This window comes from Kogia breviceps, chromosome 18 (genome assembly GCF_026419965.1).
Source record: "Kogia breviceps isolate mKogBre1 chromosome 18, mKogBre1 haplotype 1, whole genome shotgun sequence".
Lineage (NCBI taxonomy): Eukaryota > Metazoa > Chordata > Mammalia > Artiodactyla > Physeteridae > Kogia > Kogia breviceps.
The window spans coordinates 6,111,372-6,125,589 of record NC_081327.1 but is presented as its reverse complement, the minus strand read 5'-3'; the positions used below and the strand labels follow the sequence as shown (position 1 = coordinate 6,125,589).

General features: G+C 60.8%; 2 protein-coding genes across 5 annotated transcripts in view; one reads left to right on the top strand and one right to left on the bottom strand.

The window, feature by feature from the left end:
* The window catches only part of AP2A1 (adaptor related protein complex 2 subunit alpha 1), a 38,363-nt gene extending 29,651 nt beyond the window's left edge, over positions 1 to 8,712 (top strand). The window contains exons 8-24 of one of the 2 annotated variants that reach the window (XM_059046195.2): positions 1,462 to 1,612; positions 2,373 to 2,541; positions 2,694 to 2,831; positions 2,970 to 3,152; positions 3,603 to 3,700; positions 3,871 to 4,102; positions 4,219 to 4,386; positions 4,469 to 4,632; positions 4,958 to 5,023; positions 5,361 to 5,417; positions 5,523 to 5,605; positions 5,708 to 5,808; positions 7,034 to 7,155; positions 7,244 to 7,360; positions 7,453 to 7,522; positions 7,750 to 7,884; positions 8,271 to 8,712. In XM_059046195.2, the coding sequence (XP_058902178.1) occupies positions 1,462 to 1,612; positions 2,373 to 2,541; positions 2,694 to 2,831; positions 2,970 to 3,152; positions 3,603 to 3,700; positions 3,871 to 4,102; positions 4,219 to 4,386; positions 4,469 to 4,632; positions 4,958 to 5,023; positions 5,361 to 5,417; positions 5,523 to 5,605; positions 5,708 to 5,808; positions 7,034 to 7,155; positions 7,244 to 7,360; positions 7,453 to 7,522; positions 7,750 to 7,884; positions 8,271 to 8,348 (2,132 nt within the window). In that variant the 3' untranslated portion in view covers positions 8,349 to 8,712. The remainder of the gene's footprint in view (positions 1 to 1,461; positions 1,613 to 2,372; positions 2,542 to 2,693; positions 2,832 to 2,969; positions 3,153 to 3,602; positions 3,701 to 3,870; positions 4,103 to 4,218; positions 4,387 to 4,468; positions 4,633 to 4,957; positions 5,024 to 5,360; positions 5,418 to 5,522; positions 5,606 to 5,707; positions 5,809 to 7,033; positions 7,156 to 7,243; positions 7,361 to 7,452; positions 7,523 to 7,749; positions 7,885 to 8,270) is intronic. The other variant, XM_059046196.2, reaches the window with a different exon arrangement.
* Positions 8,473 to 13,685, bottom strand: FUZ (fuzzy planar cell polarity protein). Of its 3 annotated transcripts, XR_010837989.1 has the most exons (12): positions 13,363 to 13,670; positions 12,981 to 13,102; positions 12,618 to 12,702; positions 12,330 to 12,398; positions 12,000 to 12,104; positions 11,781 to 11,886; positions 10,987 to 11,184; positions 10,745 to 10,840; positions 10,286 to 10,392; positions 10,144 to 10,208; positions 9,987 to 10,061; positions 8,473 to 8,980 (listed from the first exon to the last, which is right to left on the bottom strand). XR_010837989.1 is itself a non-coding variant. In XM_059046169.2 (11 exons), the coding sequence occupies exons 1-11, from the start codon at positions 13,471 to 13,473 to the stop codon at positions 8,754 to 8,756; spliced, it is 1,260 nt and encodes a 419-aa protein (XP_058902152.1). In that variant the 5' UTR covers positions 13,474 to 13,685; the 3' UTR covers positions 8,473 to 8,753. The 3 variants fall into 3 exon arrangements, 2 of the variants coding, with proteins under 2 accessions (XP_058902152.1, XP_058902153.1); XM_059046169.2 differs by lacking the exon at positions 11,781 to 11,886 and having other exon boundaries at positions 13,363 to 13,685; XM_059046170.2 differs by lacking the exons at positions 10,745 to 10,840; positions 11,781 to 11,886.
* Positions 13,686 to 14,218: the final 533 nt, after the last annotated feature.

The window sequence follows — 14,218 nt, the reverse complement described above, 5'->3', positions numbered from 1 at the left end:
CCGGGCCCCCTGCATTGGGAGCACAGAGTCCTATCCACTGTGCCACCAGGGAAGTCTCATGAGTCTCTTTTAATCTCAAAGAATTCTCCCTTCATTCCATGACACTGGCCTTCACTGCAACCTTTGGTTAAGAAAAATTTTGGACATAAGGATAACTTGGGAGAACGGTAAAATGACCACACCCAGGTACCCCCAACCCAGACTCAGCGGAGCTTTACCACTTTGCTGGATTTGCTTCCTTGTTCCCTCACTGTCTCGGACACCCACTTGCTGAATTACTTGAAAGTAGGTGGCAGGGACTTCCCTGGTGGCTCAGTGGTTGAGAATCCTCCTGCCAAAGCAGGGGACACGGGTTCGAGCCCTGGTCTGGGAAGATCCCACAGGCCGCGGAGCAACTAAGCCCGTGCGCCACAACTACTGAGCCTGCGCTAGAGAGCCCACAAGCCACACTACTGAGCCCACATGCCGCAACTACTGAAGCCGGCGCGCCTAGAGCCCGTACTCCACAACAAGAGAAGCCACCGCAATGAGAAGCCCGCGCACCGCAACGAAGAGTAGCCCCCGCTCGCTGCAACTAGAGAAAGCCCGTGTGCAGCAACAAACACCCAATGCAGCCAAAAATAAATAAATAAATTTATTTTTTTAAAAAGTGGCAGACATCATAACATCCCCTCTCACCGCAAAATATTCCTGCAAACGTTTCTTAGAATCAAGAACACTACAAAACCACAATGCTCTTATCACACCTAAGAAGATTTAGAATAACCTTGGGGTCATCAGCTACCCAGGCAGCAAACTGCCCTAATTGTCCATAGCATTATTTTATGGCTTAAAACAATACAGTCTAGGACCACAAATTAACTGATTACGTCTTTGTCATTTTTTTTTTTTTCCATCTGGAATAGTCCCACCCCCACTCCCAGTTTTTGAAGAAACGGGAAAGTTTTGGGTTGCGGTGTGTCCCATGTTTTGGATTTGGCTGATCGCTGCCTGTGTCCTTTAGCTGGTTCTCTATCTCGTGAATTTCCCGATAGATTTGGGTACAACATTCTTTGCTAGAACACTTGACAGTTGTTCTGTCCACTTGGTGTTGCCTCACAGGTGAGGGAATGGCAGTTCCCAGGGTTTGTGTGAGCTCCTAGTTGGCAACTGTCTCAGGCAACTGTCTCAGGCACTCAGCTTTCTTTGCTCTGTGAGACTTCTAAAGTGCATGTGTGCTGCGGAAGGGGAAACGGGCTCCCAAGGGTGGAGCCTCTGGCCCAGCGGAGTTAGAGCAGGATGAGAGCTCAGGTCTGGAGTCATGTCCTCTGTCAGCCTCCCCTGGTCACCTGGGGACCCAGCCTGAAGCTGCAGGGCCCGCACTCTTCCTCTGGAGCATGGGAGCCATGGCGTGGCCCCTGCCCCTGGCACGCGGGCCAGGCCAGCAGAGAGCTCAGCCCAGGGCGTGCCCTGTTTCCCCAGAGGACGCGGCCGTGAAGGGGCGGCTGGTGGAGTGTCTGGAGACCGTGCTCAACAAGGCCCAGGAGCCGCCCAAATCCAAGAAGGTCCAGCACTCCAACGCCAAGAATGCCATCCTCTTTGAGACCATCAGCCTCATCATCCACTACGACAGGTGCCTGCCTGCTGGGGGGCAGGGAGCCTGGCCTGGGAAAGGAGGGCTGAGGGCCTGGACTCCTGGGTCTGAGGGAGGAGGGGCCGGGGGCGTGGACTCCTGGGTCTGAGGGAGGAGGGGCCGGGGGCGTGGACTCCTGGGTCTGAGGGAGGAGGGGCCGGGGGCGTGGACTCCTGGGTCTGAGGGAGGAGGGGCCGGGGGCCTGGACTCCTGGGCCTGAGGGGGGAGGGGCCGGGGGCGTGGACTCCTGGGTCTGAGGGAGGAGGGGCCGGGGACCTGGACCCCTGGGTCTGAGGGGGGAGGGGCCGGGGGCGTGGACTCCTGGGTCTGAGGGAGGAGGGGTTGGGGGCGGGGACTCCTGGGGTCTGAGGGAGGAGGGGCCGGGGGCGTGGACTCCTGGGCCTGAGGGAGGAGGGGTTGGGGGCGGGGACTCCTGGGTCTGAGGGAGGAGGGGCTGGGGGGCCTAGGTTCCTGGGTCCTAGGGGAGGGGGCCTGGGAATGTGACTTGTGGCTAGGAGGATGATGAGAGTTTGAAACGCTGCCCTGCCAGATTGGCACTGGGCCCCGCTTGAGGGGCAGAATTCCCGAATATCTGTATTTGGGCCGGATGCCCAGGTGTCTGGGTCCCCAGTAGTGGTCATGACTGGGACAGAGGGCAGGAGTTAAGAGCTGGATCAGCTGAGGCCCGGTCCTCCATCTCCTCATGTCATCTGGGTGTTTTCCCTGCCCGCACCCCGGTCTCTTCCTCTTTTGCCGGCAGTGAGCCCAACCTCCTGGTCCGGGCCTGTAACCAGCTGGGCCAGTTCCTGCAGCACCGGGAGACCAACCTGCGCTACCTGGCCCTGGAGAGCATGTGCACGCTGGCCAGCTCCGAGTTCTCCCACGAGGCGGTCAAGACCCACATTGACACCGTCATCAATGCCCTCAAGGTGTGACCTTTGGGAGCCTGACCCCGGCCACAGTGACCCGACCTGTGTCTCCTCTGCTCCCTCAGAGAGGCTCGGGGGGTCAGAGGCCCTGGGGTGGCCGGCCCATGCCAGGAGGGAGCCTAGAACACACCCTACCTGCTCTCCTCCCTCAGACGGAGCGGGACGTCAGCGTGCGACAGCGGGCGGCCGACCTCCTCTACGCCATGTGCGACCGGAGCAACGCCAAGCAGATTGTGTCAGAGATGCTGCGGTACTTGGAGACGGCCGACTACGCCATCCGCGAAGAGATTGTGAGTCCTGGCCGGGGCAGGACACCCAGACTCCTGGGTCTCCAGGTGGCGATGCGCTGAGCCCCGACGGGGTGAGTCCCCGCCCCGCCTCCCCGCCGTGGGCACACTCGCACGCCCGACCTCCCTCCTGGCTGGCAGGTCCTAAAGGTGGCCATCCTGGCTGAGAAGTACGCCGTGGACTACAGCTGGTACGTGGACACCATCCTCAACCTCATCCGCATCGCGGGCGACTACGTGAGCGAGGAGGTGTGGTACCGCGTGCTGCAGATCGTCACCAACCGTGACGACGTCCAGGGCTACGCTGCCAAGACCGTCTTTGAGGTCAGCACCCCCATCTCCCCCCTACACAGGGGCAACAAGGCAGAGCAGGGACAGCTGGGGCGGTGGGCCAGACGGCCTGGGCCTCCATCCTGCGTCCTCCTCCTCAGAGGGGCCTGGGCCTCCTGGGGCCTTCCAGGGACACGGGCCGGGCCTCCATGGGCTCATATATATGAGGGTCAGCAGGGCGTGGGGTGCCTAGCGTGTAGCCACCAGTCCCCAGGTCCCTGCCCCGGAAAAGAGGGCCCACCCTGCCCCGTTCTACTCCGTGTGTGAGCTCCGGCCAGTCACTTAACTGCTCGGTGCCCCACTTTCCCCATCTATAAACCCACCCGCAGCAGAGTCACGAGGCTTCCGCGGTTAATAGGAGCCGAGGGCTCAGCGCTGCGCCCGGCACATGCTGAGCGCCCCCGAGTCCGGATGGTGCAGCTCACCCCTGTCCCCACCCCCCAGGCGCTCCAGGCCCCCGCCTGCCATGAGAACATGGTGAAAGTTGGCGGCTACATCCTTGGGGAGTTTGGGAACCTGATTGCTGGGGACCCTCGCTCCAGGTGAGGGAGTGAACGCACACAAACTCCTGAGGGGTCTGGGGCCCTGGAGTCCACCTGCGATCCCAGGGAAGGACCCCCTGAGGGAGGCGACACCTCTCGTGGGGGCTTCTGGGAGAGGGTGGTGGAGCTGGCCACCTGCTGACGCGCACCCCCGTCCCCGTCCCCTGCAGCCCCCCAGTGCAGTTCTCCCTGCTGCACTCCAAGTTCCACCTGTGCAGCGTGGCCACCCGGGCCCTGCTGCTGTCCACCTACATCAAGTTCATCAACCTCTTCCCGGAGACCAAGGCCACCATCCAGGGTGTCCTGCGGGCCGGCTCCCAGCTGCGCAACGCCGATGTGGAGCTGCAGCAGCGCGCCGTCGAGTACCTCACCCTTAGCTCGGTGGCCAGCACGGACGTCCTGGTCAGAGCCCCAGTCCCCATGCGCCCCTCCTCTGCACCTCTGTCCCCTCCTCCTCCCTGGGACGCCCATCCCTGACCTGCTCCTGCCCCCCCACCCCCCCCACCCCGACCCCGCAGGCCACGGTGCTGGAGGAGATGCCACCCTTCCCCGAGCGTGAGTCATCCATCCTGGCCAAGCTGAAACGCAAGAAAGGGCCGGGGGCCGGCAGTGCCCTGGACGATGGCCGGAGGGAGCCCAGCAGCCACGACATCAATGGGGGCGTGGAGCCCACCCCCAGCACCGTGGTGAGTCCCGCGGGGCTGGGCTGCCGGGGCTGGGCCCAGCCATGCCGTCCTCTCTTTTCACCTGTGCCTGCATTCCCTGCAGTCCACGCCCTCACCCTCCGCCGACCTCCTGGGGCTGCGGGCAGCCCCTCCCCCAGCGGCACCCCCAGCTCCCTCGGGTGCGGGCAACCTCCTGGTGGACGTATTCTCCGACGGCCCGGCTGCCCAGCCTAGCCTGGGGCCCACCCCCGAGGAGGCCTTCCTCAGGTACCGCCGGCCTTGGGCCCAGGGCTGCCCCCTTTCCATCTGCCCCCTCCCAACTCCCCCCTCCCTCCCTGTCCCTGAGCCTCTGTCCGCCCTGGCTGCCGCCTCCCCCGGCCTCCTGCCTCCCTGAGGGCCGCTCTGGACTCTCAGCTGACCCTGGCCACCCTGTGTTGTCCTTTCCCGTCACCATGTCTCAGCCTGCTCTTCCTTCTCTCCTTCCCTCCTCCCCCCTCCCCCCTCCCTCTCTCTTCGCCCTCTTGCTGCCTCTCTGGGATTGGCTGCTGCCACGCCTGTCTTCTCTTGTCTGCTCTGGGATTGGATGGCCCAGCGAGCTGGAGCCGCCTGCCCCTGAGAGCCCCATGGCTTTGCTGGCTGACCCAGCTCCAGCTGCTGAGTAAGGGGTGGCCTCAGGGGGTTGGGGGGCAGACTCCCATGTCCCCAGGGAGGGTTAGGGGACTGGGAGCTCTCATCAAGCTCTCCTGATGAGCTGCAAGGAATTGGGAGGGAGTGAAAATCAGGGCCGTCTGATACGGGGTACGGGGGTGCTGACGGTACCTGCCAGGGTCCTATTCCCACTAGAGGCAATTGCCAGTCCGATTCTGGGGCTCTTTGGGGAATCTGGGTATATGGATTCTGTTCCTTCAGGGCTTGCAAATCTCCCACCACTAGCTCTGGGCCTTTACCTCTAGCCCCCCAAGCCCCTTCCCATCTCTCTCCTTTCCCACCTGCAGCCCAGGTCCTGAGGACATTGGCCCGCCCATCCCGGAAGCCGATGAGCTGCTGAATAAGTGAGTCGTGGGTGAGGTTGGGGAGGGCAGTGGGGACAAGTGGGAAGCACAGAGCAGGAGCCAGGTGGGCACCCGTCACCTTGAGCTCCCACCGCCCCCACCCAGGTTCGTGTGCAGGAACAACGGGGTCCTGTTTGAGAACCAGCTGCTGCAGATTGGAGTCAAGTCAGAGTTCCGGCAGAACTTGGGTGCGTCCAGGGGGCGATGGGGTGAAGTCTCAGGGAGACCTTGGCTTCGGGAGGGCGTGGAAGGAACTCAGATGGAGCCCTACCTCTCCTCAACCCCCACAGGCCGCATGTATCTCTTCTATGGCAACAAGACTTCAGTGCAGTTCCAGAACTTCTCTCCCACCGTGGTGCACCCTGGAGACCTCCAGACTCATATCCTGTTGGCCTGGCCCAGCCCCCTGGCTCCAGCCCCGGCCCTCCAGGTCCACCTTCCTGGCAGCTGGGAAGGAGATGGACCCAGGTCCAGACCCCTGTTTGGCCGTCTTACTTGAAAGCCTGAGCCCATGGTACTTCTCTGAGATTTAGTGTCATCTGTAAGATGGGGTGGGCCTCTTTAACAGGACAGGAGATGACAGTGACATGATGTGACAGGGATGCAGGAGGTGTTACTTCCGGAATCACAGCTGCTCTGGGCCTCAGTTGGTCCCTGTCAGGCCCCTCCCGTGTCCTGACCTCATTTTCCATCGGGCTCCACACCCATGATTCCAGGGCCAGCTGCCCTCGAAAGCCAGGCCTGGGGGTCTTGTTGCCAACCACGGCCTTCTCCTGTGTGACCTGGGCCAGTCACTTGGCCTGAGCCTTGCTATCCCGTCTGTGAAGTGTAGATCCTCCTCCTCCTGCTTTCTACAGGCTGGTTTTGAAGATCCGTGTGGTTCAAAGACTCCGGAAGGGTGCCTGGCACAAAGGAACCGCTTGAACAGTGTCGTCAGTCCCGTCCCCCTCCTCTGGGCCTCAGTTTGCACAACTTGGGAATCAGAGTGGTTAGACCCTAAAACCTGAGGACCTTTTCAGTTCTTTGGTCCATTCAGCATTTCCAGAGGCCTCCTGTAGGCTCAGCTCTGTGCTGGGCAGGGCCCGGGGGAGAGAGACGTAAGACCCTGTCCTTGCCAGTGGGTTGTTGACACGAAGGTAGATGGTGACAACACTAACTGCCACCATTTTGGTGAACCTACCTTGTGCCACACACACTGAGAAGTACTTGTGCTGGATGATTGCGTTGACTGCTGAGGACACTATGTCCATTTTGCAGATGAGGCTAAGAGAGGTTAAGTGACTTGCCGATAGTCACCGAGGTGCTAAGAGCTGGGATTCAAACCCAGGTCAGCCTTCAGAGCCACGGTGCGACCTGTACCACAGTGGAGGTGGCTGAGCCCACTGTGGAAGGCCAGAGGAGGCACCTAGGTCAGAGGTTTGGCTTAGGAAGGACTTTGGAGCTAGGCCTTGTACGATGAGCCCTGGATGGCAGCGCCGGGCCCCTGAAGGGCCGGCAGGCTGGGGCTTCCAGGAAAGTTCAAGACCATCAGGGGATGATGGTCAAGTCCCTTCCCCATCACCACCGCCGCCCGGGCCGCTCCGGTTTCTGGCTTCCTTGACCACGGGCGGGCACAGCTGGCCGTGCAGACCAAGCGGGTGGCCTCGCAGGTGGACGGTGGGGCGCAGGTACAGCAGGTGCTCAACATCGAGTGTCTGCGGGACTTCCTGACGCCCCCGCTGCTGTCCGTGCGCTTCCGGTGAGTCAGGAGGCGGGGCGCTGCCGGGTGGGCGGGGATTCCGGGGCGAGGGTGTGGTCTGACCGAGCCCTCCCTCCTCTCCCGCCAGGTACGGGGGCGCTCCCCAATCCCTCACCCTGAAGCTCCCGGTGACCATCAACAAGTTCTTCCAGCCGACGGAGATGGCGGCCCAGGACTTCTTCCAGCGTTGGAAGCAGCTGAGCCTGTGAGCCGCGGGGGGGCGGAGCCAAAGCCGCCCTCAGGGTGGGCGGGGCTGGGGCTTCCAGATCCCTGACCTGAACCTTTCCCGGCCCCCAGCCCCCAACAGGAGGCACAGAAAATCTTCAAAGCCAACCACCCCATGGACGCGGAGGTCACTAAGGCCAAGGTGAGAGGCCAGACAGGAGAGGCACCGAGGCTAGTTTCCCAGCCCTGCCTCTCTCTCCAACTCTGGGATTTGGGGAGCAGTGGCTGCTCAACTTCTGAGCCTCTGTTTTCCCATCTGTAAAGTGGGGCCAATTTCCACTCCAAAGGGTTTGGGGGAACTGGTGTGCCACTGTCTGGGAGCTAACAGAGATGGGGCACCCCCTGACGGCCACCCCGCTTTCTCCTCAGCTCCTGGGGTTTGGCTCTGCTCTCCTGGACAATGTGGACCCCAACCCAGAGAACTTCGTGGGGGCTGGAATCATCCAGACTAAAGCCCTGCAGGTGGGCTGCCTGCTCCGGCTGGAGCCCAATGCCCAGGCTCAGGTGAGCGGGGTCTGCGAGGCTCCCTGCTGTGTGCGCATTCTCTGCACCCGGCCCCCTCCTGCCTCACTGTGTTCTTTTAATCACATGCCTCTACTCTGTGTCCCTGTCTCCTCCCTCTCCTGTCTCTCCATCCTCTGGTCTTCCTCTGTCTTTTCCTCCCTGATTTTCATCTCTCCATATCCCTTCCACCCTTTGTGGCCTCTTTTTTATCTTTCATCCTTTACCTCTGTCTCCCCTGTCCCTTTTATCATCTTTCTGATCCCTTGATCCTTTTTCTCTCCTCTCATCATTTATCTGCCCTGTATCCCCCTCCCCCAACCCCCCGCCCCGGGCTCTCCATCCTCTCTGCCTCCTCCCTGAGTCCCCCCGTCCCCCCGTCCCCCCAGATGTACCGGCTGACCCTGCGTACCAGCAAGGAGCCCGTCTCCCGTCACCTGTGTGAGCTTCTGGCCCAGCAGTTCTGAGCCCTGGACTCTGCCCCCGGGGATGTGGCCGGCACTGGGCAGCCACCAGGACTGAGGCAGCCGTGGTGGATGGGGCAGCGAGGGGACCTCCGCTGGTGACAGGGAAGACCCCGGGGTCGGGGGGTGCCTAGGACCTTCCTCCAGCCTTTTGTATTTTTATTTTTGTTCATCTGCTGCTGTTTACATTCTGGGGGGTAAGGGGGAGCCCCCTCCCTCCCTTCCCCCCCCGAAGCACAGAGGGGAGAGGGGCCAGGGAAGTGGGAACGTCCTCCCCTCCCACCCCACCCTGTCGTAGCCCCTCCTGCCCCCTCCCTGTCCAGGGGCTGTGTATTATTGTGAGCGAATAAACAGAGAGACGCTAACAGCCCCATGTCCTTGTCTGTGTCTGGCGCTCACACCCAGCAGTCAGAGGAGTGGGGTGAGGGCATGCAGAGTGTGGGTGGCTAGGCCCCGCAGCCCATGCGTGGGGCTCTGGGAAGACAGCAGCAGCAGCAACCGCCGTGGCCCCAACTGCAGGGCCACCAGTCGCCATCCTGTGCCTGGCTCCTCAGCCCCCAACACGAGGTAGCAGGCTCTCGGTACCTGCGCCCGATGGACCACCTCCTCCGCCTTCTCCTCTGGCTGCCCCGCCTCTGAAGGAAGGACAGGGAGGGCCGAGGTGACCAGTGGGGACTGGACATCTAGGATGCCAGCCTGCGGGAGCCACCCCCCATCCTGGGCCTAAGTTTGACTCCTGACAGAGGAGAGCCTTACAGCTCCAGCCAGCTGTCAGGACCTGAGAAGATCACGGACTTTCTCCCCCTCTTCCCACCCAGCCTCAGTCCCCCACTTTCCTGGGGACACTGTGTGTGCAGCCCTAGCTAATCTGCTTAGCAATACAGATCATAAACACGCAGGAGATGTTTCCCAGGTGCCGGTGCTGGACTCCAGGGAAGACCTCCCATAACCCTTCTGAGGACCCTGCCCCACTTACAGGTGGGAAGCAGGTTGGGAGGTGGAATCGCATAGCTAGGAAGGGACAGTCGTCTGCCCCTTCCAGGTGGAGCTTTATACCGTTTTGTTAACATTCATCAGAGTCTTCGCTGGGGTGGTAGTGTCACTCTAGGTCCCTTCCTTTGTCTCTCTGAGCCTCACAGGTCGTATGTGACACTTTTCCTTCCAGACCTGGGCTCTGTGGAATCTACCACCCCTACTCCACCCAAGACTATCGGCAAAGCGTGTACTTGCAGCACTAGAGCAGGAGTGTGTGGATGTGGGAGCCAGGCTTGCCTGGCTGAATCGTAGCTCTGCTGCTTATCAGCTGAGCCTGTTTCCTCATCCATAATACGGGAATGATGACATAACAGGAGATAGCCCTCACCTATGAGGATGAAGTGAGTCAGCACACAGAAAAGCACTTGGCAGGACATGAGGCCTCAGTGTTAACTATTAGGATTAGCCAGGAGGTCCTGAAACCTGCAGCTTGGGACCTCCCTGCCCCTCCCTTGCCTTCCTGTCAGTGTGCACTGCCCAGTCCTCACAGACAGCCACGCCTACTTCACAGCTGGCTTCTCCTACCAGTTTCCCCACCATCACCTTGTGAGAGCTGGGACTCAGTGTCCCAGCCTGTGCAAAGGGGGCGCTCTGCCCGCCGCTGACCTGGTGGAAAGTGCGTGGCGGTGACCAGGGTGTAGAAGGAGCGGAAGAGGCGCCGACGCTGCTCAGAAGACGGTTCTGAAGGGGGGAAGAGGGACAGGGTAACAGAGAGCCCCTCCCCAGCCCACGCCCCTCCCGGCCCCGCCCTCCTCTCAGTCACCTCTATCCCCCGAGGGCTCCACCGTGAAGAGGCAACGTTTCAGCTCCAGGTGGAGAAGCAGCAGCCTGTGGGAAAAGAGGTGTCACGGCCAGAAAAGAGGGGATGAGGACCCCCCCAACCCACTCCCCCGTCTGAGCCCTACCCGAGGATGTCCGTGTGCAGGGGGAAGCCCGCGGGCAGCGCTCGGGATCCCAGCGGCAGGCAGGCCCGGAGCGGGTCCAGCAGTGGCTGCCACCAGCGCTCCAGAAGCTGCAGGGGGCGTGGTCAGCGAGAGAGGCGGGGCCGGTGGGTGAGGTAGCGGGGGATACCGAGAGAAGGCGGTTTGGCCAGGGCAGGGGAGGAGACCACAAGGGCAGAGGGCAGAGGGGACCGTGGAAAGGGCGAGGCCTGTAAGGATACTGTAAGAGGGAAAGAGGGGCCGAACTGGGGGGACGGTGATTGGTGCACAGCCCCTAAGGGGCGTGGCCTAAGAGGGCAGGGGCGGGACCAAGGGCGAGTCAAGCGTAAAGAGCGCACTCGCGGGTCAGGGTGCTCAGAGAAGGGCCGGGGCTCGCGGGTAGCCGGTGAAATAGGGGAAAAGCGGGACGTAGCCCAGATTCACCTGTGCATCCAGCTGGCTGAGGGGAGGGCGCGGCCCGCAGAGCAGACACAGCTCCAAGCCCGGCAGGAGCGTCAGGGTCAGAAGCCGGTGAGGCACCTGAGGCAGCCCGCAGGGTGGGCTGGCCAGAGCTCCTCCGCTTCTCATCGCAAGCCCCGCCTCCTCGAGACAGCCTCCAGGTCCCGCCCCTTGCGCGCTCCTCCCCGCCCCCACCTTCCCCCTGCCCGCCCCATCCACTCACTCACCGTGGGACTCCCGTGAGGCAGGTACACCGGGTAGTCGCGAGCGGCCTGCGGCGCCAGGGATCCCACCAGCCAGGGGAGCAGCACGGCTTCCGGCATCCCCAGCCGCCACCAGCTCTCTGTCGCTGCCACCACCCGGCCCGACACGACCAGGCTGACGAAGGCCGTGCCCGCAGCCTCGGCGAACCCAGAGAGGGCTTCCTGGGTAAGGGAGGCAGGCCGGCTGCGAGTCAGGAGGCCTGAACAGGGCCGACAGTGACTTCCCAGGTGCGTAAGGAGTGGGAAGAGACGGCCATACAATTCAAAGCTTGCCTGGTGGCCATGCGCATGTGTCTCACCCTCCCTGGGCCTGAGTTCCTTCACCTTCACGTGCAGGTACCATCCCAAGTCACAGTGTGAAATTAAACAGGTAGGGTGATTGCTACATAGCCTGACACGTCCTACTGAAGCTAATACTTGTAACAGCAGCAGCTACGGTTTATCGCGTTGTATTATATGCCAGGTAGGCACAATCTACAGCCTACTGAAGCTCAGAGAGGTCAAGTCACCTGCCGAGAGTCACCATGCTGGGGAGGCAAGCCATGCCAGATGAATCCAGAGCAATATTTAAGGAAGGGGAGATAGAGATCTCCGAGGCAGAAGGAACAGGATGTGCCAGGGCAGGGAAGCTGGGAGGTTGTGGGGATTTGTGAGACTCATGAGGCAGCTGGGACTGTGGAGTTAGTAGAGATTAGGGAGAGCAGGCTGGCGGGCGTCAGATTCCTCAGGTCCTCAACACCAGGCTACGGGGCTGAGACCTTGTCCTGGGGGTGATGGAAAGCCACGGGCGGGCTGTGACCAGGGGAGGGGCAGGGGCAGCTCTTGGTGTAGAAAGATCCTTCCGGGGTCAAGGCGGGGGTTGGACTAGAAGCCAAAAGGATAGGAAGAGGTTGAGGCAATGGTCCAAGGGTAAGAGGATGGGGACTGAGCCAGGGCCAGAGGGACAGTTTTAAGAGTTCACAAGGCATTCCCAATACCTGCAGCAGGGACCCCTCTGGAGGAACCACACAGTCCACACACTGGGTCAGGTCCCCGATGAGCTCCGAGTCCCCAAGGAAAGTGTCGATGAGGCGGTAACTGGCCTAGCAGAGGGAAAATGAAGAAGCCTAGGACCCAGGTGGTACCTAGATCTGTTGCCTCCTCCTCAGAAAACTGGCCCTACTGGGCCTTGCTGAGGGGTGTCAGACAACCAAGCTGCCCCCTGAACCCACTGGGTCAGGCTGCCCCGGCGGCTTCTGGGAACTGTAGTTCCCAAATATCAGTAACCAGGTATCCTAACTTCCCATCCTCACTTCCTGCAGCCTCACCCTGAGCTCCTTCTTCAGTCTCTCTACGTTGCGGATATTGGTCAGCTCTTCAAGTCCCACAAGAAGAACCTAGAAGAACCATATAGGAGAGCAGGGGACCTGGATAACTGGTTATAAGACAGGAGGGGCTGGGACTCAGACTCCTGTGTCTGCAGGAGGAGGAAACTGGGGATCTGGACTCCTTAGTCCGAGGCAGAAGGGACTGAGTTCCAGGATTCCTGGGTCCTGAGGGAGAGGGATGCTGAGAGTAGATTCCTGGGATTGGAAAAGAGGGTTGGGGAGTCTCACCATGGCCCCAAACACCATCTGGAGTAGTCTCTCCAGCCTCAGCTCCGAGGTGCCCTCCTCAGATGACAGAACAATGAGGGTGATGCTGTGAGAAAGGAAGGTGAGAAGGAAGAATGAGTCCAGGCCAAGGAAACAAGGCAGGGAGTAGAGTAGGGTCTGCCCTTGATCCTGGATGCCAGCTACATCCATGCCCGAGCACAACCTGCTTTTCATTGAGAGAAACTCAGGGTTCAGAGAGGGTAACCGACTTGTCAAAGATCCCACAGCCAGGTAAACAGCTGGCGTTGGAGAGCTGCATAGCCCCGGAGTCGTCTTCAACAGGGGCTACCACCCTGGCCCTGCCTGCAAGCTACCCTTGGAGACCTGTCGTGGAAGCTTTTCCACACCACGGTTGTGTCCTCCGTCTTCGCAGAGCTCAGCTGCACCTCGAGATTCTGCCCAAACATATGGACTCCATTGAGGGAGCCGATGACAGAGAATGGAAGCTGGGGAAAGATTGGGGACATTAGACAGGAGCCCCCAAATCCCGTCCTCTATGGGAACCAATGACTCAGGTCCCCAACCCCCTCCTCTCTCTAGATCTCCTGGCCCCTCCTCTTCGGGGAACCAGGATCACTGGTCAGTTGCACCCTCGACCCTCCAAATCTCAATTCTGAAACTTCCCCAGCCCCTACTCCCTTGAAGACCCAGAGTCCAAGCATCTAAACCCCTTCTATTTCGGAGATCCAGGCTCCCGGGGCCCCACCTGTTGGCGGGCGGGGGCGCCGCCGCGGCTGCTCCTGCAAAACAGAGGGACCCCGCTGGATGCCGCGAGGCACAGCAGATGTACGGTGCCTTCGGTCCCCTCCTCCCCCATTTGGAACCCCCGCTTCCCAGTCCCTTCGTGGGGACAGTCAATGCCCGCCTTAGAGCATGCCGGTAGTCACACTAAGTCAGGCTGCGGTCCGAAGCCGACAGAGGGCGAGATGGGGAGCTGACTGGAAGAGGACTGGATTCCCGCCTTCTTCATCCAACTCAAACCCCCATCAACTCCTATTCCAGCACCTCCCCCAAGCCCCGTTACGCTCTCTTCCGCCCCAGCCGGAAGTCAAAATACCCCTAACAAAGATGGCGGCTAATTGTATTTGCGAAGCTTCCTAGTCGCTCCTTGAAGCGGTTTGACTCTATTTAACTAAGAGAATGAAGGGCCCGACTTGAAGGTAGTGACTGCACCAAGGCGTTGCCTACTAACCATCACGTAAACTAGTACGTTTCACATTCTAAATTGACAAAGAGCCGTGCCACACTCAAAGATGGCGACGGGGGGGGGGGGGGGGGGCGCCGAGGCGTTGCCTAGCAACCGCTTTGGCTTGGCTTTCTGTTTTGTAGTGGCAGCAGTATGCCACGCTCAAAGATGGCGACAGGCCTAGGCGTTGCCTAGCAACCATGATTCAACCCTAGTTCCCTTCTAAGGCTGGAAACAGCTGTGCCCCTCTCAAAGATGGCCACATGACGAATCCCGAGCACTTCCTTAGAGCAAAATCTCCCCCCCTCACCCTCGAGGATGGTTTGGTCCGGCGAGCGTTGCCTAGTAACCCACAAATGGCATGGTGGTTTTTGCT

Coding starts and splice junctions, on each gene's coding strand:
- FUZ (XM_059046169.2), bottom strand. CDS start 13,473: ATGGGGGAGGAGGGGACCGAAGGCACCGTACATCTGCTGTGCCTCGCG. Junction 12,399..12,617: donor AGATGGTGTTTGGGGCCATG/GTGAGACTCCCC, acceptor TGGTTCTTCTAG/GTTCTTCTTGTGGGACTTGA. Junction 10,209..10,285: donor CTGCACACGGACATCCTCGG/GTAGGGCTCAGA, acceptor CTTTTCCCACAG/GCTGCTGCTTCTCCACCTGG.